This window comes from Mytilus galloprovincialis, chromosome 12, assembly GCF_965363235.1.
Source record: "Mytilus galloprovincialis chromosome 12, xbMytGall1.hap1.1, whole genome shotgun sequence".
Classification (NCBI taxonomy): Eukaryota; Metazoa; Mollusca; class Bivalvia; order Mytilida; family Mytilidae; genus Mytilus; species Mytilus galloprovincialis.
The window spans coordinates 75,408,850-75,431,939 of record NC_134849.1 but is presented as its reverse complement, the minus strand read 5'-3'; the positions used below and the strand labels follow the sequence as shown (position 1 = coordinate 75,431,939).

The following is a 23,090-nucleotide window of genomic DNA, read 5'->3' as shown; positions in this document are numbered from 1 at the left end:
ACGTCTTTGGCTTTGCCGAGGACTATGATAAGATCGTCTACGGATTCAAGCACGAGCTCTCCTTGGTGCGCGATTCGGATGCCAATGCCATCCTCCGAGCCGCCGCCGTCAACGACGTGGCCAAAGTAGTCTTGAGCAAGGTCTCGTGGTTCGTCCCCCACGTCATCCCGTCCGACGAAAAGAAGCTGCGGCTCTATAAGACCATCCAGAGCAAGACCAAGATCGATTGCGGATTTCGCATGAGGCAGTGCGACTCCATAGCCGTGCCCCAAACCTCGCAATTCCACTGGCGTCTGGCCGCTAAAAGTGGACGTGAGAAGCCACGATGGATCATCGTCGCCTTTCAGACTGAAAGGGGCAACGACCAGCTGCATAATGCTGCCGTCTTCGACCACTGCCGATTGCGAAATATCCACGTGACCCTCAATGCGGAGCGCTATCCCGCCGTGGACTTCAATGCCGGCTTCACCCAATGCAGGGTCGCCAGGGTCTATAAGGAGGCTGCCGAATTCCGCAAGAAATTCTATAGCATGGAAAGTCTGCTCAGCAATGGTGGCATCAATCCCTCCGACTTCATCGATCTCTATCCCCTATTCGTCATCGACGTGAGCCATCAGTCCGAGCGGCTGAAAGAGTCGACGGTGGATATCCAGATCCGAGCCGACTTCGAGCGCAACGTCCCTGCCAATACCCAAGCCTTCGCCCTGATCATCTCCGATCGAATCCTCCAATTCGAATCCGACGGCCAGAAGATGAGCGTCGTCTTCTGAGGAGGGTTAGATAAATGGATGCTTCACTTTTGCGGAAAATCGCCACCAATACCGAGCCCAAGCATGGGTTCTCCTTCATCGTCTCTGGGAACGATAGTCAGATCTTGACTCGCTTCAATCCACCCCTCCAGCTGCGCGAGGAGAAATCTTACGAGATGGCCCTCGTGAATCTGGAGACTTATTACTCCATCCCCAATATTCATGCTGGGAATAATTCCTTCCGCTACTCTCCCGACGATGGCGCCCACTGGTTTCCCATCGCACTGAGCACCGGCTCTTATGGCATCGACGATATCAATGATGAGATCCAGCGGCAACTGCGGCTCAATAAGCATAAGGCTAAGATCCTTCTCGATGCCAATCGCGCGACGCTGAGAGCGACCCTCACTTTAGCTAGAAATTATCAAGTGGATTTCGACGTGCCCAATAGCATCAGTTCGGTGCTTGGATTCGAGCGCCGGACGTATGCCTACGATCGAAGCACTAATGGCTACGCGGAAGGTGAGAATATCGTCAATATCATCAGCATCAATAGCATCCTGGTGAATAGCGATATCATCCACGGAAGCTACGTCAACGGCACCCAGCAGTCCACCATCTATAGCTTCTTTCCCGCGGTCGATCCAGGCATGAAGATCATCCAGACTCCCAAGAATCTGGTCTACTTACCCGTGACCCTGAGGACCATCGATCGCATGCAGACGTATCTGACCGATCAAGACGGTCGCCCTATCGATCTGCGAGGAGAGAATCTCACCATCCGCTTCCATCTGCGTGAGGTATAAATAAATGGATTATCAAGAGTACGGTCTCAACTTGACGAAAGGTCAGGCAGAGAAGATTCAGCGTGCGGCAAAGAACGGTTGCCCCGTGAGCGTCCGATTGTCGCATGCCAACCTATCCGGTAATCATAAGATGTTCCTCACTCGCCGCCAGATCCAGCGCATCGCCAAGCTCTTGCAGAGCGGTAAGGGTGGTATGGTCTTGGAGATGAGTCCGAAGCAGGTGAGGTATAACGTGCAGAAAGAAGGTGGATTCCTCCCCATGCTCGCAGGTCTCGCCTCTGCTGCGCTACCCATGCTAGCTAAAACCGTGCTACCTGCTTTGGGCGTGGGCGCATTAAGCGGTTTGGGTAGTGCTGCCATCCAGAAGGCCGTGGGATCTGGATTATATCTCAAGAGGGGTGGAGAAGTATGCTGCGTGAAACCTCGGGGTCGTGGTCTGTATTTGAGCCCAGACACTTTGCCCAATACCTACGGCGATGGATTGTACTTGAAGAGCGGACGTCAATTCTACGATGGTAAGGGGCTGATCTTAGGCCCCAATAGCCCATTTAAGAGTATCCCCCTGCTCGGCATGCTCCTATAAATAAATGACCGATGACGTGGATGCTAAACTCGAGGATTTCCTGGAGTCCGAAGTTCTGAAATATGCCCGCATGCTTCGGATCTATAAGCGACTCGATAAGGTGGTCTCCATTGTCCAAGCTGCGGCCTCCATAAGCAGTCTGCTACTTACCAGCGGCACCATGGGATCTGCTCTGACCGGGGTTGGTGTCGCGGCGTCCCTCCCTCTTGGATCCCTCGCTTGCCTGTGTGCTACGACCGCCCTAGTGCTCTCGCTGATCGCCAAGCGAATCACCAAGAAGAAGAAGAAGCATCATGATACTCTCCGCTTGGCCAGATCCTACCAATCCCAGCTCCCGGGTGAAGATGGTGCCCCTGCCGTCTGCCTGAAGAATTACTACGATGAGAAAGATCAGTTGCGCCGACCTTCTACCACTTTTAGTGAGGACCTTAATGCGCATGCGCCGTAAAAACACGCCTCGTCACTCCGCTACGCTTCGCTCCGCTACGCTCGAGGCGCTAAATAACCAAAAAAAATTTCCCATCCAGCTCTTTTGCCGGATGGGAAATTTTGTACCCCAACCCCCAACTTTTTTTTTTCATCCTCACATCCTCACCAGGTCGTATGAGAGGTATTGCTGTTGAGATTTCTTGCTCAGCTTGAATCCCGTGCTCTGGACGAAAGCTCCTTGCAAGGGACCCTTCTCTTTGTTGAGCGTGGGGCAGGCCCATACCTTGATAGTCTCCCCTCCTCGATTTTTTAGAGTGAGAATTTTGCTTTTGTTTTTGTCAAATTTTCCATCCACTTCCACCACCTCCAAGATCTTATAAAACACCTCGGTGGGTATGTCCCTCCATTTGAGAGCTTCCTGATTCTGCTCCTTTACTTTCTCCTGAAGGGCGTCCTCGCTGGGAAAATCCTCCATGTTGACGAATCCATTATGTAAGAAAGTCATGATTTACCCTATACTCAATAGGAATGCCGTCTGTTTGCATTTTGCCCTCGAGGTGGGGATTTCTATGCAGGATTCTGCATGTGTGAGGCAGAATCGGCTTTGCCCTACTACTATAGATATGCCATTTGACTTTTGTACACTCAGAATTGTTGATGCTACTGTGACAATGTGCAGTACGGGGTGCCATCGTCCGCTATTGCTTGCAATAGCAAATCTAGTTTTTATTATTTTTCTTCCACTATTTTTGTCCAGAGCGGTTCTTAGAATTTAATGGACCAAAGTTGATGGAACTATGGTTTAATGTTGAACACCATGCGAAGTTGTCCCTCTGACTTTGGAATGGTCAAGATGGCTACCGTTACCATGGAAACAGCAAAAATGCGAAAAACATCAAAGTGTCCCAAATTGGAAAAAACTTCACAGGAATGGTAACTGGCATGTGCTAATAAACAGTTTGACTTTGGAATTTTCAAAATGGCCGCCGTTACCATGGAAACTGCAAAAATGTCAAAAATTTCAAAAAGCTCCAAAATTTATGAAACTTTAAGAAAATGTTAATTTGCAAGTGTAGATGCACTCTTTGACTGAGGAATTTTCAAAATGGCTGCCGTTACCATGGCAATGGGGGAAGGGTGCCATCCGTTATTGCTAGCAATTACAAATCTAGTTATTATTATTATTATTATTATTATTTTTCTTCCACCTAATTTTGTCCGGCAGTTTTCTTAGAGCCAAAGGAACCAATCTGAATGATGGTGCACTATAACAAGGAACCCTGACTGTCCAGTTGCAGTGCAACTTTGGAACTAAAAAATGGCTGCCATCACCATGGAAACCGAAAAATAATGGAAAATTCCAGTTTTTGGTTTTGATGAATTATTTGGAAATGTTTTGACTTAGAATCATTATATTTTGATACATTGTAGGTGCCGGGCATATGCTGGTTTTGGATGATTTTGGCAATCATTGGAACTACTATGTTGCCATGGAAACTACACCAAAAATTTCAAAAATATCAAAATGCTCCAAATTTTTTGAAACTTTAGCATAACGATGAGCAACTTTGGTAGATGTGGAATTTGGCGTTGTAATTTCCAAAATGTCTGCCGTTACCATGGAAACAGTGCATAAGTGTCAAAATGCTCTAAAAACTTCAGGGTTTGGTGAATAATTTTGGTATGCTTGAACATAGAATCATCAAATTTTTATACAATATAGTTCTCCACTATATACAGGTTTTGAATGATTTTGACAATCATTGGAACTTCAATGTTACCATGGATACAGCAGCAAAAATTTCAAAAAATTCAAAATGCTTTAATCTTAATGAAACTTCACAATAATGTTGACTGTCATGTGTTGAAGCAGAATTTGGGGTTGGAATTTTCAAAATGGCTGCCGTTGCCATGGAAACATAAAAAATTTCAAAAATTTCAAAATGCTTCAAATGTTCTGAAAATTTGTAGAAAGATGAATTGCCATGCATTTATGTAAAATCACTGTTTAAAATTTTTGAAATGGCTGCCACTTAGTGGCAATGGGGGGAAGGGTGACATCCGCTATTGCTTGCAATGGCAAATCTAGTTATTATTATTCTTTTTCTTCCGCCGTTTTCAAAGTCAATCCCCAAGAAAAGTATCCAAGATATCAAAATAATCTTTGGTACCAAGTATCGGGTCAATAAAAGCTATCTTGTATTAAGGGCACCGAAGTGTACTATTTACATTATAGGAGTTATCTCCCCAATTACAAAAAACACTGTTATCGCTATAACTCATGAACTATAAGACTTAGCCGCAAATGGTTTTCTTTTAAAATGTTCCTTGCCAAATGATACAGGTTCAAATAATTTTAACCGAAGCGATCCAGTGACTTATTATAGGAGTTATTTCCCCTTGAATATTTTAATTTTCGATATGCATACAAATCTCATGAACCGTAAGTCGTAAAGACTGTGGGTCTTCAGATTTGAGTTCATTGGACCAAAACTTAAAAATATAGGTCAAGGTCAAAGGTCAAGGTCATATTTTAGATTTTCAAAAGTTTTTCATTTCCCTATAACTATTGAACGGTTATAGATACAGAAAATTTAAGCAGTGAAAAATGATTGGTACTTTAAGGGGCAACTTTTTTTACATTATGACTATATTGATTTTACCATCATGTAAGGGACATAACTCCCGCTAATGGTTTTTAAAAAGCCATTTTTAGGCAAAACTCTTAAACAAAAGGTCCTTGACCCATAGGGTCTTTTGCAATGACCTTGTAGAGCAATGACCTTGACGAAGGTCACAAGGTCAAAGGTCAAGGTCATCAAATTATGTGGTTTTTGGCACTATTTAAACAGTTTTATGTGTGTTTGAATCCAAACCAACCAACCAACCAACCAATTTAATCAATCATTCAATCAATCAATCAATCAATCAATCAATCAATGTTTCCGTTTAAAGTGTTTCATAAGGGATCCAAGGTGGTTTTTTTTTGCTTGTTTTAATTGAGCCTATTAAACGTGTTTAACCAACCAACGTGTTTAACCAGCATATTTAACCGACGTGTTTAACCAACCAACCAATCCATCAATCAATCATTCAATACATGTTTCCGTTTCATGTGTTTAATACGGAATCCAAGGTCTCTTTTTTTCGCTTGTTGCAAGAGACCCTGTATCAAGTGTTTAACTAATAAACCAACCAACCAACCAACCAACTAATCAATTTATCAATCAATATATATATGATATATTTATTTATGACAGTATAATTAAAAGAAAATGGAAGGAAAGACCTATCAATTATTCAAGAAGAATTGAACTTTAATTGTAATATACATTAATTTTCCTACACTATTGCTACAGAAGTTATTTATCTTTTTGGGGCACAGCTACATCAAGAAATTAAAAATATTTGATTGCTTTTCAAATTACTCCTCTCTATTCTTAATAACCTGGAAATCAATTTATTTTTATACTTTCTTAAGAAATGTTTCATGGTAGTTTGGTAGTATTATACTAGTATACATATTTCCTATATCATATACTGCTAAACTCTTCATAAAATCCATCCAACAACCTAGATGTTTGTGTCAAATATGTTTAAACAGTAATAACAATTAGTATCAACATCCTCATGACACAACTTACTGTACACAATATATATCAATAGATATAGGAAGATGTGGTGTGAGTGCCAATAAGACAACTCTCCATCCAAATAACAATTTATAAAAGTAAACCATTATAGGTCAATGTACGGCCTTCAATACAAGTCTACTTCCAGTTAGCTAGCAAACCTAAGCAACTGCTTTTGTTAGGACATTGATATGTATAGGACACCATCGCTCGTGCTGCATCCATTAATCGCTAATCAGTAAAGTTGTATGTTGACATGACAAAAATTTACCTTGAACCCACACTTTATCCTGATACAGTTTGAGATGGACTAACTGACAGACACACAGACAGGAATACATAATGCCCCTCTTCTACTGTAGGCATGGGATATACATCCACGTAAAAACAAAATTGTTAACTATTTTTTCTTAATTCTTTTTGTTTCTTTGATATTGTAAATTGCCAACTTTTAAGAACATTGGAAGAATTTAGAGCACTTTTACTCAACTCACTCACTTTTACTTGTCATTTTTATTGAAATATAAATAAATCTACTAAAAATCATATAATTGGTTGTTACATGTGCAATACATTACATGATATATGTATGTCCAGATTCTACCTCCTGCTGGTCTAAAGTGTGGCTCAGGTTAAAATGAACATCTTTTTATAAAGTGAATATGCACCAATTAAGTGCTGTCATTTGATCTCAATATAGAAATGCTATAGAGTTTCTTTATTACTTTTCTATGTACTGAATAGTGTAATTATTACTTACTAATTTCTTTAACATAAAGTATTAGTCTGGCTACAAGAGCTAAATATTCTTCCTGAAAAGGGAAAAATGATTAAATCAAATAATTAGCATTTAGTATTTCTCAAAATTCAAATATCCTGCATCTTACATTTTGTATCAAGTCAAAAATTTTACAAAAACCAGTCTGTTGTTCCCACTATTTTCATTCAGAAATTTATTTATATAAATACAATTGCATGTATATTTGAGTCAAATCAATGAACATGAATTCAACAAATAACCTTTAAAATTTACATATAAATAAATTCTTCCAATGGTGCCATTACCAGAGCAAGAGTACTGCATTAACAATTCACAAAAGATGCCAGTCATGCTCAAAAGTTTTTGTGGGAAGGCGTTATATTAATCTTATATGTTCAAAGAAAGATAACTCTATTTAACATAAATAGGCAGCAACTAGCCCATGTTAAATTTTTATGTAACACTTTTTCATTGCCATGTCTTTAGTAATAACTCTTCTGCACTGAAAAAAATGTCACCTTCAATTTAGTTAACATCACAAATATCAATTTTATTGGGCCGAGTTTTTGTCACTTGTTTAAGTACCCTTGTTTTTAGATATAAAGAATGATCTCTACATCTTTTATCATAAATTTTAAACAACTTACACATAAAATAATAAGTTCAGTTTCTACAGATTTTTACACATATTTTGTGTCTAATTTTTACAATAATCTGTTATCACAGAGATATGTCTCGCTTTTTGTAATTTTGATAAGGCAAATGTTGAAATTAAAACAGCAATACTTTACAATAGGTTAGACAAAAATTCAAAGTCAAAGAAAATCGAACCATAACTGAGGTACATGGCTAAACAATCTCCATGTAAATGAGATGTGCCAATGCTATTACAACTGCATTCCAAATATCATTGACTTCTTATAAGTCAATCCCTTTAAAGTTTAAACAAACCAAAACACAAACATTAACATAACTTGTAAACTATGTAAAAGTTTTTAAGTCAATGAACCCTGAAAAGGGGCTGGGGCTATATAATCTCCATGGAAATAACACTTGCAAATGCCAATAAATTTGAATATCAAATATCATTGACTTAAAATTAGCAGTTCATCTTAAACTGATGTAATCTCAAACTAATACATGTAAACTAAATAAAAGTCTCAAAGTAGATAGACCACGACTGAGGGGGAGGGGCCAAATATTCTCCATGGTCATGAGATGCGCTAATGCTTATACAACTGAATACCAATTAATATTGGCCTGCCACTAATGGTTCCCCTTCAACTGACCTAATCACAAACTTATACATGTAAAATAAGCATAAGTTTCAAGGTCAATAGACCATAAATGAGGGGCAAAGCCAAATAATCTCCATGGAAATGAGATGTGCCACTGATTAGACAACTGCTTACCAAATATGATTGACCTACCACTTGTGGTTCACCATAAACTAGACGTAATGACAAACTATTACATTGTTGCCGCCACTGGAAACAGCATACCTATGTCACGCTTTTTTACCCTGTTTAGCGAGACAAAAATATATACAATGGTATATAATGCTCTTCATTCACCTTGTAAATAAACCCATAATTTTATTCAAATAGAATTATGGGATTTAGGTAATTGACGTCACAATAACAATAACAATGTCAGTTGTATTTTGAAGAAAGCCTGAGATAATATATTGTTGATACCAAGATATATGTCTTCCTATTCATTCTATTATGAAATTTTGATAGTTAGATAAAAGGTTAAAATTGTGATACTTGAACATATAAAATTTGCAAAATAATCAGTCAATAAACCATGACTGAAGGCGCTAGGTAATTATATATATAAGGGTCAAATCTTTTTTATGGTTACAAGATATGCAAATTCAAAAACAGCTTCATACAAATATTATAAATTAAGAGATCACCCCTAGTTTTTGGTGGGATTCATGTTGCTTATTCTTTAGTTTTCTATGTTGTGTCATGTGTACTATCGTTTGTCTGTTCGTCTTTTTCATTTTTAGCCATGCCGTTGTCAGTTTATTTTCAATTTATGAGTTTGACTGTCCCTCTGGTATCTTTCGTCCCTCTTTTAAGTGGTTCCCCTTCAACTGACCCAATCACAAACTTTAACATGTAAACTACTACTGAGTACTAGTATACAAAAGTTTTTATATCAAGTCAATATGCCTCAGAGACAGGGTCAATTATTTCCATGGAAACTATATTTGCCACTGCTTTTGCCAAATATCATTAATTTATGATAAGTGGTTCCTCTCAAACTGACCTTAACACAAATTTAAACATGTGAACTAGGCAAAAGTTTTAAAGTCAATAGACTGAGGGGGTACACCCAATGATCTCTGTGGAATGTGATGTGTCAGTGCTCTTACAACTGCATACAAAATTTCATTGAAAATTTGATTTATCATTACTCATGTTACTGGTTCGCCTTCAACTCACTTTTGTTGACACTGTTGCCAGAAAAGCATATCTACATACTTTTTTACTTTATCAAGGGGAGACAAAAAAGGAGCGTTTCCTGTTTGTGATGCTCCTTACAAAAGCCATCACCAGCTTCTAGTTACGGAATATCTATTTTACAGGTGATGACAAATATAGTCTAATACCACAGTCCCATCCTCTTCCTGGAACATGATCTACAGAATTAGACTTATCATTCGGTTTGTACTCATAAGAGCAACAGGACAGGTGCCACATATGGAGCAGAATCAGCTTACCCTTCCTACACCTGATATCACTCAAGTTTTTGGTTGGTTCGGTTCCATGTAATTCAATAGTTTTCTATGTCATGTTTTTTATACTCTTGTGTGTCTTTTGGTCATTTTCTTTTCTTACCATGGCTGGCATGGCTTTGTCAGTTTGCTTTCAACTTGAGTTTGACTGTTCCTTATATCTAGTAATATGCCTTACATGTATAGGTCAGTTTCAAAGTACAAAGTAACAATTTTTCCTAGTAGAAGACATATTATTCTATGGTGCCACGCTCTATACTGATTCTAACATTGTAGGCATTATATTATACCATATATAACATTTAACACCTGACTTCACTTAGTATAAAGATATTGTCAAATGTAAATTGAGCATAGAGCATCGATTGAAAGTATTATTTTTCAATTTTACAAAACTTACCCTTGATTTAGCCTTCATAAAGACATGGTTTTCCATTTCTAGACTGGATTTAGTCATTGGTGTGGCTGATTGTCTCACTGCCTCATCTCTGTAAGAAAGATAAATGTCCTACATTAGCAAATAGTGATTCATGTTTATAATTACTCTGAAGACTGCTGATTTGTGGCCTTGCACGTGCACCTACAAAAAAGCTGACTCAGTGTGTTTGTCTACTTTAATAAAATGTTATCACATCACATTAAAATTGCATTGTCCTGAATACATGTATGCATACAAAATTAAATCCATAAACTGTTTTATTCCATATTGGTATTATTTCAGTAGGTTTCTCTAATTGAATTGGATTTTGAATAAAGAGCATATTCAACTTGTTCAACTGGAGAAAAGTTATATTCACCCGGCTAACTGTCAATCCACTATTTTCTACATAAGAAAATGCCTGTACCAAGTCAGGAATATGACAGTTGTTATATCCATTCATTTGATGTGTTTGAGCTTTTGATTTTGCCATTTGATTAGGAACTTTCCGTTTTGAATTTTCCTTGGAGTTCAGTTTTTTTGTGATTTTACTTTTTACACGCCTTCACATGTAACATTATGGTAAAATGTTTGAAGTAAGTTTGTGTTTGGTAATAATATGTTATTAAATACATTGTTTTCTTTCAGAATTCTGAATAAAACAATAACTGTCTTTTGTTTTGGTATTAAGTATAAGGTTTAACTGACTTTTGAAAAACTGATATTTACTGAGGCCAACATCAAGTCACACTAGATCACAATCGCACCACACTCACTGAGATTTGAATTTATGTGGTGAGGTGAGCGGCATGAAAATGGTAATCCTCGATTCTTTACTTGATCATCAACTCAGTGATTTTCCTGCCTTTAATTTAGGTCAGAATATCGGCCCCATTCCCAATCAGAAAATACCTTTAAAAAATTTCCAAATTGAACATGTAAAATTCCAAATTCAATCAAGTTAAATAAAAAAGGTAATTGATAATTTTTTTGTTCGTATGATTTGGTTCAAAATATAGGTTGTTGTACTGTTCCCCATGTAATCATATTGAATACAAGTAACTATATTTTGACCATAAACCAGTTTTTACAATGGGTAAGCTTAGTTCAGCATTTGGATGACGTCTGCTGGTTAACGGTAAGAATTTGGAATATTAAGTGAAGATGCTGTGTTATTATCTGAATATCATTGTAAATACATGCAAACATGAAAAACTTAAAGGTTTTTCATTATTTTCTCACAAGTAATTTTTTCTAGAGGTAATGTCGTACTGAGCAAAGATTTGCAGGTTGGTTTATTTTTGTTTGGCTGTGAATTGAGCATGCCAAATATACAACATGTCATCTCATTATTCATGTTATTCAAAATATTACATGTTTGCAAATTTAAAAAAAATTGCAAAGATGCCACTGATTGTAAAAAATTTGTTTAGCTTTAAAAAAAAAATCAAAAATTTGAATTGAAGATATACAAAAATGTACATGTAACAGGGATTAATATATTTTAAATGAAAAATGTTTCTACTTTACAAATGTAGAGTAGGATGAAGCGTGGTTGTGATGGATAAAGGCACTAAATCAGTCACCTCAAAGGCTCAAACCCAAATACTAACACTAAACAATTTGATTCTACCCAAACACCTGAGCATAATTCATTTAAAATGAACTCTGCTCATGTAGAAAGAGTCTTTGACCGTCAATCACACTCTGAGTGCAACCATAATCAGTGACAGTTGTCAACTCTAGCTCAGAACTAAGCACTGCAAAACATTATACCATGCCATATAAGTGTCTAAGAGAAATCTTACTGACAAGAAAACTTGCAATAAATCTCAGGGTTGTATGACTGAGTTTAAATGTTCAATTTATAACATGAAAGTAAAGGAGAACCCTGGTGTAGTGGTTAAGGCATCAGACTATCTACACATGGTTCCTCGTCCAATCCCTGCTTCAGGGAGAAAATTTCAGGGACTGAATGTTTGGCTCTCCCTTGACACCATTTGCAAGTAGGGTCTTCAGAAATAATAATAGTCTGGCGGAGGGGACGATATGTGGCTGACCTGTGTTCAAAGAGAGCCATGTCTCTTGCACGTAAAAGACACCCTTGTAGATTTCGAAAAAGAGCAGGCTAATGACGCTACAAGTCAGCACTCGCACCTGCAAAGTGGAAAGAGATTAATATAAGTTGTAATAACTTGTTTCCCTATCCACTACAAAAAAAATATGTTTAAACTAAAATAATAAATAACATTTACAAATTGTGACTTGGATGGAGAGTTGTCTTATTGGTACTCGTAACACATCTTCTTGTACAAAAATGTATCGAAATCCTATAAATATGTTGAACACAATTGCAATGATTTATTTATTCCCAATTCATACATCAGAGCTCCAGATAAGCAGCTGCGTATTTGCGTGATCACACAATAAAAATAATTAAAAACCCAATGCAATTGCCCATTGCAGGGTTCAATAACCCAATTAATTCAAAGGAAAACCCAATTATATGACAAAACCACGAGTTTTTATCGCTTTTACTCGCTATCGTTTGCGTTATTTACCCTTATCTGATCACAGTCGTAGCGTAAATCTATTTTATAATATTTATAATTGGAAATGTCCTATCGTTCTAAAAATAGAACCCTGCATCAAGTAGCTGAAATGGGTCCCTGTTGGAATTTTCCGTTGCTCAACAGGTACACGTGAATATGAAAACATTTCGATCTTCTCGGCGTTTATCCAATTAGCGTGTGTCATGTTGTCATATTTTTTTTCAAATTGATCGGGACTTATCTTAACATACAATGATTTAAAACAAAAGTAAATGTCCGCATGTTTTCATCTTCTTTCTTTTTGATAGCTTAGGGAAAGTTATGATAATAACAAAACTCAGCTAGTGTTTTTATGAAGCATCCATCAAACGCACGTGCGTGTTTGCATACCTTAACGAGAACATTGCTAGATAGATAAACACGGGGTTACGTCAAAAACGAAATCAGTTGTAAAAAGTGAAAGGTATATCTCAAATCTGGGAACTACTTATTATTTTTTTTTTTAAAGAAGGTCTGGCAAATAGGTGAAAGTACTGGCAAAACTTTCTTACAGCACCTAAATTTCACATAAAAATCTAAACACTTAAGGTGGTATGGGAGTCTAAAATAAAAATGATAGAATTTGTTCATACTTTGCCAAAATGTTGTATCTATTGATACATGTTGAAAAATATAATAAAAATGATAGGTCACCGCGCATTTTCTCAAGCTAAAGGACGGGACAAAATGACACATTTTGTATGGATTATACAGGAAAAAACACCATTTTGTGATTAGAAACTAAACAAAATGATAGAATTGTTAAATACTTCAGGAAAAGAAAGCTTTCAGACACTGCTTTGAGAATATTAAAAGAAAAGATAGGGTCACCGTACGTTTTTTCCGGCTAAAATACAAAATAGGAAAATTCCATACAGAATCCTTCAGAAAATGCACTTTTTTAGAGTTACCTCCCCTTAAAATGCCAATTTTAAAAAAGATAAAAACAACCAAAAATAATTAAAATTTGCAAAAATATCAATATTTAGAAGTTATATTCTTATAAATTGGTTCTTTTAAATGAAAATGTACATTACACATCTGCATTCCTGCATCAAATTTTGCTAACTTGGTGGAAAATCTGGACCTTTGATTCTCTGTTTTTTACAATCCAAGATGGAGGAAGACACCCATACCACCTTAACCGGCCCACGCCTACCCCAACTAAACTGTAGGGTTATCATATGGGATCTAGAAAGGTAATTAGTTACTGTCCAACTAGTGACACCAGTTGCAGTTTATATAAGTTGTGAGAAAATAAAAAACTGGAAGAACGTTTAAAACGGGACATAAATAAAATGTACAATTGCTCGTCAGTGAATAAACTAAATAAAACAGCTAGCACATACTTAAGATGGAAAAACATCTGAGGTTGATATAATGTGATTATGCCTGAATATTCAATATTGTGTTGATGAAAAACCCCAATACATAAAGGAGCTTAGGCTTAGACTGCTTAGTGGTTAAAAACCCAATTTGATATTTGCTTGAGAGGTGAACTGAAATTGATAATGCAATTAAAAATCTTTATTACCCAATTACGTAAAAAAAAAATGGTGGGTAAAAACCCCAATTTGTGAATTCTTATCTGGAGCTCTGATACATTACATTTTCATACAACACATTTTTCCCAATTGCCTAGGGCCCACTGATTAACTAGTACTGATCATGAGGACCACACTGGAATCCCCTTACCAGTCTTCATGCTTAACCACAAGTCCTAAAGCATTGGCTTGTAAGTTGTAATTTAATTGCTTTCAGGCCTGTAAAATCTTCTCTAAAAGCCAATATGGCAATATAACATCCAAGTTCCAACAAAATTTTCCAAAAAAAATTGAGCTTCAGGCATCAAAAGTTAAACATGAAGGCTGCCTTATGGTTGATAACCCAGGAGGATTCCAACAGGACCTACGCCATCTTTAATTTCTTCATGGCCTTGTTGTTAAGATTTTGTATATATATGTAAATGATTGTAGAATAAAATTGAGAATGGAAATGGGGAATGTGTTAAAGAGACAACAACCCGACCATAGAACAGACATCAGCAGAAGGTCACCAACAGGTCTTCAATGCAGCAAGAAATACCCCCACCCGGAGGCGTCCTTCAGCTGGCCCCTTAACAAATAAACTAGTTCAGTGATAATGAACACCATATTATCATACAGCATTACTAAATGTACATGGTCTTGTGTTTCCATGGTTCAATTGAAACTGATGTTTCAAATAAAACCTGGAGAGCTTTTATATATTTTATGTGACAATGAGCATGACTAGAACTTGGTTTGGTCATGGTTAGAATGTAGTCAGGTCGTAAGAAGAGGAAGGCATGCGCATTTTAGAATTGTAATATGGTTTTGGACAGCGTGGTATAGTTGTGTGACGAATGACTTTGAGACGACTATGCATTAAAACAATGTAAAAAGGGCGAAGTCAGTAGTTACAAATTGTACTGTCCATGTTCGTATTTGAACTCAAAACAGACATGACAGAGAAACATTGGAATTTAAGGGTACAGTTATAATTTCTTTATCTGACTTAATACTTACCTTAAACTTCATGGTAATAATAAGTTACATTCTATTAAAGTTACAGTAAGGTTTATCATTTGATAACTTGTATTATATCGGACTATATATTCTACTTTCCTATTCAAGTGGTAATGCATACATTGTATCTCTGACTATTTTATTAACAGTAAGCGTAAGAGTTAAACTGTATAAAGAATGATCGGCGTGTGATGCATTTACAATATAATTGGTATTTTTATGGTCTGACATGGGGTACCATAATATCTTCCTTGATATAAGATATTATCGTTTAATAACTTTACATCCCTTGTTTCTATAATATGTTCTATATGGCACAGTCAAATAAAGGTGGACCTGTCCAGGGTTGAAACACCCTTGTTACTAGGCAATACAGGGTAATGGTATTGTCGAAAAGTGGTATATCCCAATCATCCAGGGGTATATAAACAGGCTGTCAGCAGTCAGGGTCGGTATTTCGATCAAATCACACATACATGTATAAGTGATAAAATAAATACATGCTTATATAATTATTGTTCCAAACATTGAATTGACTGCTCAAGTCTTTCCAATAACTGAAACTTAGCAGAAAAATTGTCTTAAGCTGTAAGTGAGGTGTATTGAGAAAAGCAGAAGAGCTACATGTATAGCGTTCATTAATTCAGATAAAAACATAGCGGAAAGAGCCTGTTGAGCTAACTATTTGAGATAGAACTTAGTATTGTGAGCCAGTGGAGCAACAGCACCAGTGAGTCTGTTGAGCTAGGAGCTACAGAGCTAGTACGCAAGTAAATCTTGCTATTATAATTTATTTGACCTATAGAGCCAGTAAGCCAGTTGGGCTGAATATTTATTTGAGCTGGAGGAGCGTTTATGAGCAGAGATAGTTGAAAAGGCATTGTAAACAAAAGAAACAGAATACAGAAAGAAACTATACATTAAGTCTCAGATCTTGAGAATCAACTCGGGTACGGACCCCCTGACACGTTATAGTAGAAGCGTGGTAGGATCGCTATGAGAACGTGATGATTGTAGTGAGGTCGTAGTAATATGGCTGTGAAATCTCTCTGACTAGAATTGGGCTTTCACTTCATGTATCCTCTCGCTACAATGGGATTCTGTGGCTGGAGTATTCTTTGTATTAAATTAATTAAAGATTCAGATCCTACCCAGTGGCGGATCCAGGGGGGGGGGGGGGTTCCGCGGGTGCACACCCCCCCTTTATTTTGGCCGATCAATGCATTTGAATCGGGACATATGTTTTGCACCTTTGCACCCCCCCCCTTTGCCCTGGGCTAGCACCCCCCCTTTCGAAAATTCCTGCATCCGCCACTGCTACCCATTGTCGGGCATTGAATATTTACAAGGCTCTCAAGATACAGTGAAAGGTTTACATAAGATATGATACACTGTTAACAGTTATAATTCTTAACTTCATGAAAACATGTCATTCTTAGAAATGTCTAACATGACTAAAAGTTAAAACTGTAAATTATGAGATGTTTCCATCTTATCCAAAAAAAGGAGATAAATCGACATGACGGAGTTCCATAATCCAAAGATTGTTTACATGAGAGTTTAATACTTGATTATCTGTTAATTTCACTGTTTATGTGATTCTGTTATTCTTACATCTGCTGTAAAACTTTTCGGCGAAAAGTTTCGCTTCTCCAATCGTTTTGGTCTGCCATTTCAAGGACGTATAACTAACAAGGATTCGTGTCTCGCGGTATCTCGTTAATATATATATCGTGAGACTTGTTTTGTATACAAGTAATAGCTTTTCTAGAAAGCTTGTCGTATTTTAGATGATTGTATTGAGACAAGGACGTATAACTAATATACGTCCTTGATTGAGATCAGTGTTTTCGAAGTTCAAAAATCAAAGAAACAGATATGAAAAAAAATTATTTTCTATCAAATATGTCTTACATGGCCGTTAAAATCGTATAAATTACAAAGTTTTTAAATTTTTATTAAGGAAAATGTTTTCTAGAAACAATGATTAATTTGATTAAAACCTTATTTAGTTTAAGATTTTGCATTCCTAATTCTTGTGATGATTTATAATTAATTATAATAAAACAAATAATTAGTCCTGATTGTATGTTATTGATTTAATATGAGCTTGTGCTGTTTCCTTTCTACTATTTTTACAGATGTAAATTGTTTATTTAATGAGCTTGTGTGGTTTCCTTTCTACTATTCAATTAAGAAAAGCTATGACCCAAACTGCAATAAAAGAGTCATTGTCTACTTTCAAAATGACCAAAGCTGATTTGAGAAAATTAATCTTGAGAAATATACACATGATACACGAATATGTCATAAAAAGAACGAATTGCAAAATATGCTATTGACTTTTTGATTTGAACTCTATTAACATGTCAGATTTTTTATCATGGGACAATGATCTTTCTGTAAAACTTTTTATACAGCACTGTCAACATCACTATGCAATATAGCAAATGACCAATTTGTTGTTACTCCTCATGAGATTAAAGATTTATGTCAAAAAGTACTTTCAATATTTTGACAATTGATTTTAGAAGACATTGGAGAAATTATGTCACAGATGACCAAGGTGCAAAAACACAACTCAGAAAAAGAGCAATCACAACTTAGTGGCAATGACCAATCTATTCTGTTCTACATACATGTAGCTGGATATATTGTGTATAAGTTCTCTTTGTAAAAGATTTTCTAGGTACAGTGTGCATAAACTTGGTGTTAATTTCAAACTTTACAATCAAATCAGATAGTCCGAATTTTGTTACCAAATATAGCAAATGGCACGGTACAATATTCAAGACCGTGGTGGTCTCCAAAAGTCATGTGACACTTTGTTTCTGCTAGTAAGTGAGATGGAACTGATTGTTCGCAAAACTAGCAACACAGTCTTAAGTGCAAATTCTCTCTTAACTGAACCCTTGATGGAAAATATTATGAAGTTTCATGATCAAATACTATTGTAACATTCTAATGGCAAATGAAGAGGGTTCAATTGTTTGAGCCGTAACAAAAGACATTATCAATTTATTTCTAAGGATACGTGGTGTTGCTGTTACCCGACTTAAGCGTATAATAAGACCAGCATATCTACCCAAATGTCATCCTTAAGTTTGAGACAGGCATTGAAAGACATAACCAAAAACAAATACGAAGTGGTTAACAATAAACTGTAGACTGTAGTGCTTTTTCATGGATTTATCTTGATTTTTGTTTAAATGTGTCTTTCCTGATCATCATATTTTGGCATTGATGTTCATGTAATTCTAAGAATCTTTTAAAGAACTTAGTGCTGCTAAATACTGGGTTTCGTTGAATTGTTGATTTTGTGCTCATATCTACCTGATTATTTGTATTAAAAGAAGTAAAACATTCATGTGTTATTTTTATAAAAGCTAAGTCAGCTAAGACCATGACTATCAATTGTTGAATTAAGCTATAAGGTGTTTCATTATTGGTAAACAATGCACTTTAGTTGTTGTTGTTGAGAACATTTGGTCAAATTGGATTTTGTTCTTTGTTTTAGCCACATGGTTAGGCTGGATTTTCCTCTTTTCATTTTGTAAACTTTCGCAACTTTGGTCTTTGACAGTAAGGTATATACAGTACATGTATTGATTTTGCTCATTGTTGACAGCCATACAGTAACCTTCAAATTCAGTTATGTACTTTTACATTATCGCAATTACATGTCATCTCCTGTTTTTACTTGTATCATCTTTAGACTATTTTGTGAATAATATGATTAATATTGTTCATATTTATCATCCATAGTTTTGCATGTACATGTGTATTAGAAACTTGTCATAAAAGGCAGAAGTTGAAACTCAAACTAAAGCAATTTAGATTTAAATCTATTTATCTCAAACACAACATATATTACATATATACATGTATACACAAACAGTGTAACTCTTTAATTTAGACAATAGTCTCTCAATACTTGTTATGTTGTCATACACACTTGGCAATCCTAACCAGATGTCATGTTCTCTACTTAGTTTGATGCCGTGAACATATAAATAAGATATTACACATTCTTTTTTGCATTCAAGTTTAATATGTTGATTAACATCAATTTCTTCATCTAAACAAAGTTCTGCCACTGTCTGGTTATCAGACAAATATGAATGATCCAAAGAGACTGAATCCACACTGGTGCATGTAAGCTCTTCTGTTTCAGATGACAAAAGATCTTCATCATGTGCGATGTCTGGCGTAAGTGCATGTATTTCAGTTTGCCCTTTGTCTAATTTTGGTTTGCCAGTTCCACGTCTTTTCCTGTGATATGGCACATTCTACCTTTACTTCCTCTTAGGCATTCTATAAAGTAATGAGGACAGAAATTAATAAACAGAAGAAAAAAAAAACAAACTAGGAAACATATAATATGAAATTTGTTAAAAAAACCCAAAATGGAGCTCTAGTCAATAGATAAACAATTCACCAAGTATAATCTAAATATTGATTAAACTGTTTTTGAGCTAGTGTCCGACATGTTGACAACAGACAACGTTATACCAAAAATTAATATGGGGTATAAAAAAACTATTTATATTATTTAAATTGTAATTTTTGCAAGTTGTACATTGTGACCAGCGCTGGCGTTAAGATTTATTGATTATTTCACTAAAATCATTCGATTAAAACATACAAACACCAACAATGACCAAAACATGTATATGTCAACCTGGAATAATATATATTTCATACCAAGTCATATTTTATAACAAATTCAGTGTGTCAAAGTGTGTTAACTTTAATAAGTAAACCAAATGCTTGTTTCAAATTGATTTTAGCAAGTGCTGTGGGGAAAAAATGTACATTGATACTTGGGAATTGATGTACTAATATTGTGATCACCTGTTTCTGAAGTGTGTGAGTTTTGCATATGAATGTTGAGTCTGTAGATGTTGTTTTAAACATTGATAATTCCAGTTCAGGACTGTATCACTTTATAACACTGGATGTTGACCTTGACAATACAGAGAAGCTGCATGCTAAAACCTATTATGCAACCCCGACCGCACTAATTATTGTTTCATAACACGATTATTCTTTTTTATCATTTTTGATATTGCATGAGCATGATGAGGGACCCCTGATAACTGAGACAGAAGTATAAGACAAATAAAAAAATATAGATATAGAAAGATGTGGTGTGAAATCCAATTAACAATTTATAAAGGTAAACCATAATAGGTCAGTGTACAGCCTTCAACATGGAGCCTTGGCTCACACTGAACAACAAGCTATAAAGGGCCCCAAATTATTTACCAGTGTAAAACCATTCAAATGGGAAAAATAATGGTCTATCTATGTTTTTATGCCAGATAGGAGGCTTAATTTTGCCCAGTAAGCTCAAAAGCATACAGAACAAGAGACCATTAAAGTACATTTTGTTTACTATTCCTATATTTTGGAGCTGCTAATTAACTGCATTGCCCCGGTTCAGATATTTTGAGAACGAAAAAATGAAATTAATATTAGCAAAGAAAGGCTCAATATCTATTTCATTTTCCAAAATAGGAAGCTCATTTTTTCTCTGCAAGTCTAAATATATCTAATGTAAGGAACAAAATAACTTTAATGCATTTTTATGCAATGTGCATTGACCTTATACCTACAAACTAGCAGCTCTGCTCTGATAGGTAGATATTATGAAACAAAACAGAGCTGTTAAACAATTGTTCATTTTGTAGCTCAATATCTAATCAAAATACTCAACATAAGAAGCTAAAATTTGCTATGCAAGTGTAAAAAGGTTTAAAAAATAGGAAAAAATAATGCAATATGTGATTGTGTAGCCTATATTTAACAGTATAGCTGCAAAATAGCATCCCTGCTCTGGTTGGTAAATAATTGACAAAAAAGATGGAGGGGTGAAATAACTTCAATATTTGACTAACCACTTAACAAATAGAGTTGAAACTTGCTATGCAAACGTAAATATAAAACAGGCAAGGAACTCATTCAACCTAGATCGTCTTTTAACACCAAAAATGCAATTTTAGCTGAAAAAAATACAAGGCCATTCTCCATGAAAGTCGCCATTTTGTTTACTGAAAAGGGCTGGTTTATATGTTATATTACACGTGAAATACACAACAAAAGACGCTCTAATTTCATCTGCAAACGTAAATATTATCTAAAACTTGAAATTAAATAATTTTGTACAAGTAAATGCAATAAAAATGAATAATTTCAATGCAACATGACGGGTCATACCACCTCGGTCTCAGCATCATGGGCAGTAGTCCAAATAATTATGACGTCTTGAAAGGCTATTATAATTTTTTTCTTTGACGTCGATGTAAGGCGTCAAAGAAAAAAATTATAATAGCCTTTCAAGACGTCATAATTATTTGGACTACATGGGCAGCATCTGGCATCCTTAATTATAATCCCTTATTACGATGTTTATAAGCGTCTTATGATGTTTTTGTAGTGAAATATCATTTAATACCACAAAATTACATCTACTTAATATGTTTTTGTTTATTCATATAATGTTTTTATACTTACAAATTGATGAAGAAATCTCGAAGCGGCGGTTCCCGCTGAAGCTTTATGCAGATCTCGTGTTTTCTCGCGATTCGCGACACTTCTCGGATTTTATCAAGACGGTATCGGGAGTTTCCTATCCTTCTAGCTATATACGTCCTTGGCCATTTTTTATGAAATGAAGATTAAAAAAATGGGGAGCTAATTCAAACAAACGAGAGGCGTACAATTTCCTTAGGCAGCAACCATTTGATTTTCTGGGGGGGGGGGGGGGGGGGCTATGGGTTTTTTTTCTGGACAAATTTTTTTTTCGCCTGCGGCGAAAAACAATCTATTTTTTTCATGACAAGTCGAAAACAATTTTTTTCTTTCAATTTTAGCATTACATATAGTGGCAGCTGAGGGTGAAACAAACAATTTTTTTTTCTCAGAATCAAAAACAAATTATTTTTTTCTCCAAAAACTGGAAACAAACTTTTTTTTTCAAAAAAAAACATAGCCCCCCCCCCCCCGAAAATCAAATGGTTGCTGCCTTACAATTTTATTTTTTTTAACTTCTGGTTGGACGCATTTATCAATAACTGTGGCGGATCGATTATCCAGATATTTTTATAAGAGGGGCACTGACATGTCTAAGACGAATGTAGGACAGAAAGTCACAGGACAAAAAGTCACAGAAACTAGAGGCTCTAAATAGCCTGTGTCGCAGGCTCACCTTGGTCTACAAGGCCGTAACTACCCTTGAGGCAAGTGAGGCAATTGCCTCACTAAAATTTCGACACTGATTATTTTTTTTATACATATATATAAATATAATAGTCATTTGTTGTTCTGTCTCAACTTTAATTTCTATAACTTGTCATCATTCCTTTTTAACTATTCTTCCTGGATATAACTCAGCATATCAATGGGTGCTGTTTCTCGATTACATTAACCTATAGTAACGATAAGCATCATAAATCTCTGGTTAAAAATAGGCTCTTGCAGAAAAAGGAAAATCGACGATGAAGGTAAAGAAGGAATAAACTAATTTTTTTTGTAAACAGAGCCTGAGTATTGCATATAAATTCTTCATTAAGAACAATCCAAAAACGATAAGTAGACTGGCAATTCATATACTGGGCTTCGCAAGGGGGCAGTCATGTCAGCGTATTCATTTCTCCGTTTTACCAACTTTTGACAAATCAAGTATTGGGCATCGCAAGGAGGCAGTCCTGTCTGCGTATTCATTTCTCCGTTTCACGAACTTTAATCTTTCTCTTTACAGATAAATAAAATATAAATAATATGAAACATGCACGGATTAGTTTTTATCAATGTTTCTTTAACCTT

General features: G+C 35.9%; 1 protein-coding gene and 1 long non-coding RNA gene across 2 annotated transcripts in view; both read right to left on the bottom strand.

The window, feature by feature from the left end:
- The window catches only part of LOC143054853 (uncharacterized), a 79,884-nt gene extending 62,933 nt beyond the window's left edge, over positions 1-16,951 (bottom strand). The window contains exons 1-3 of the mRNA XM_076227917.1: positions 16,878-16,951; positions 10,109-10,196; positions 6,960-7,011 (exon numbers count right to left, since the gene is read on the bottom strand). Coding sequence (XP_076084032.1) covers positions 6,960-7,011; positions 10,109-10,196; positions 16,878-16,936 — 199 coding nt within the window. The 5' untranslated portion in view covers positions 16,937-16,951. The remainder of the gene's footprint in view (positions 1-6,959; positions 7,012-10,108; positions 10,197-16,877) is intronic.
- Positions 16,952-19,095: 2,144 nt separating this feature from the next.
- Positions 19,096-21,904, bottom strand: LOC143054851 (uncharacterized). The gene is made up of 2 exons (XR_012971848.1): positions 21,780-21,904; positions 19,096-19,577 (listed from the first exon to the last, which is right to left on the bottom strand). It is a non-coding gene; the product is annotated as an uncharacterized LOC143054851 (long non-coding RNA).
- Positions 21,905-23,090: the final 1,186 nt, after the last annotated feature.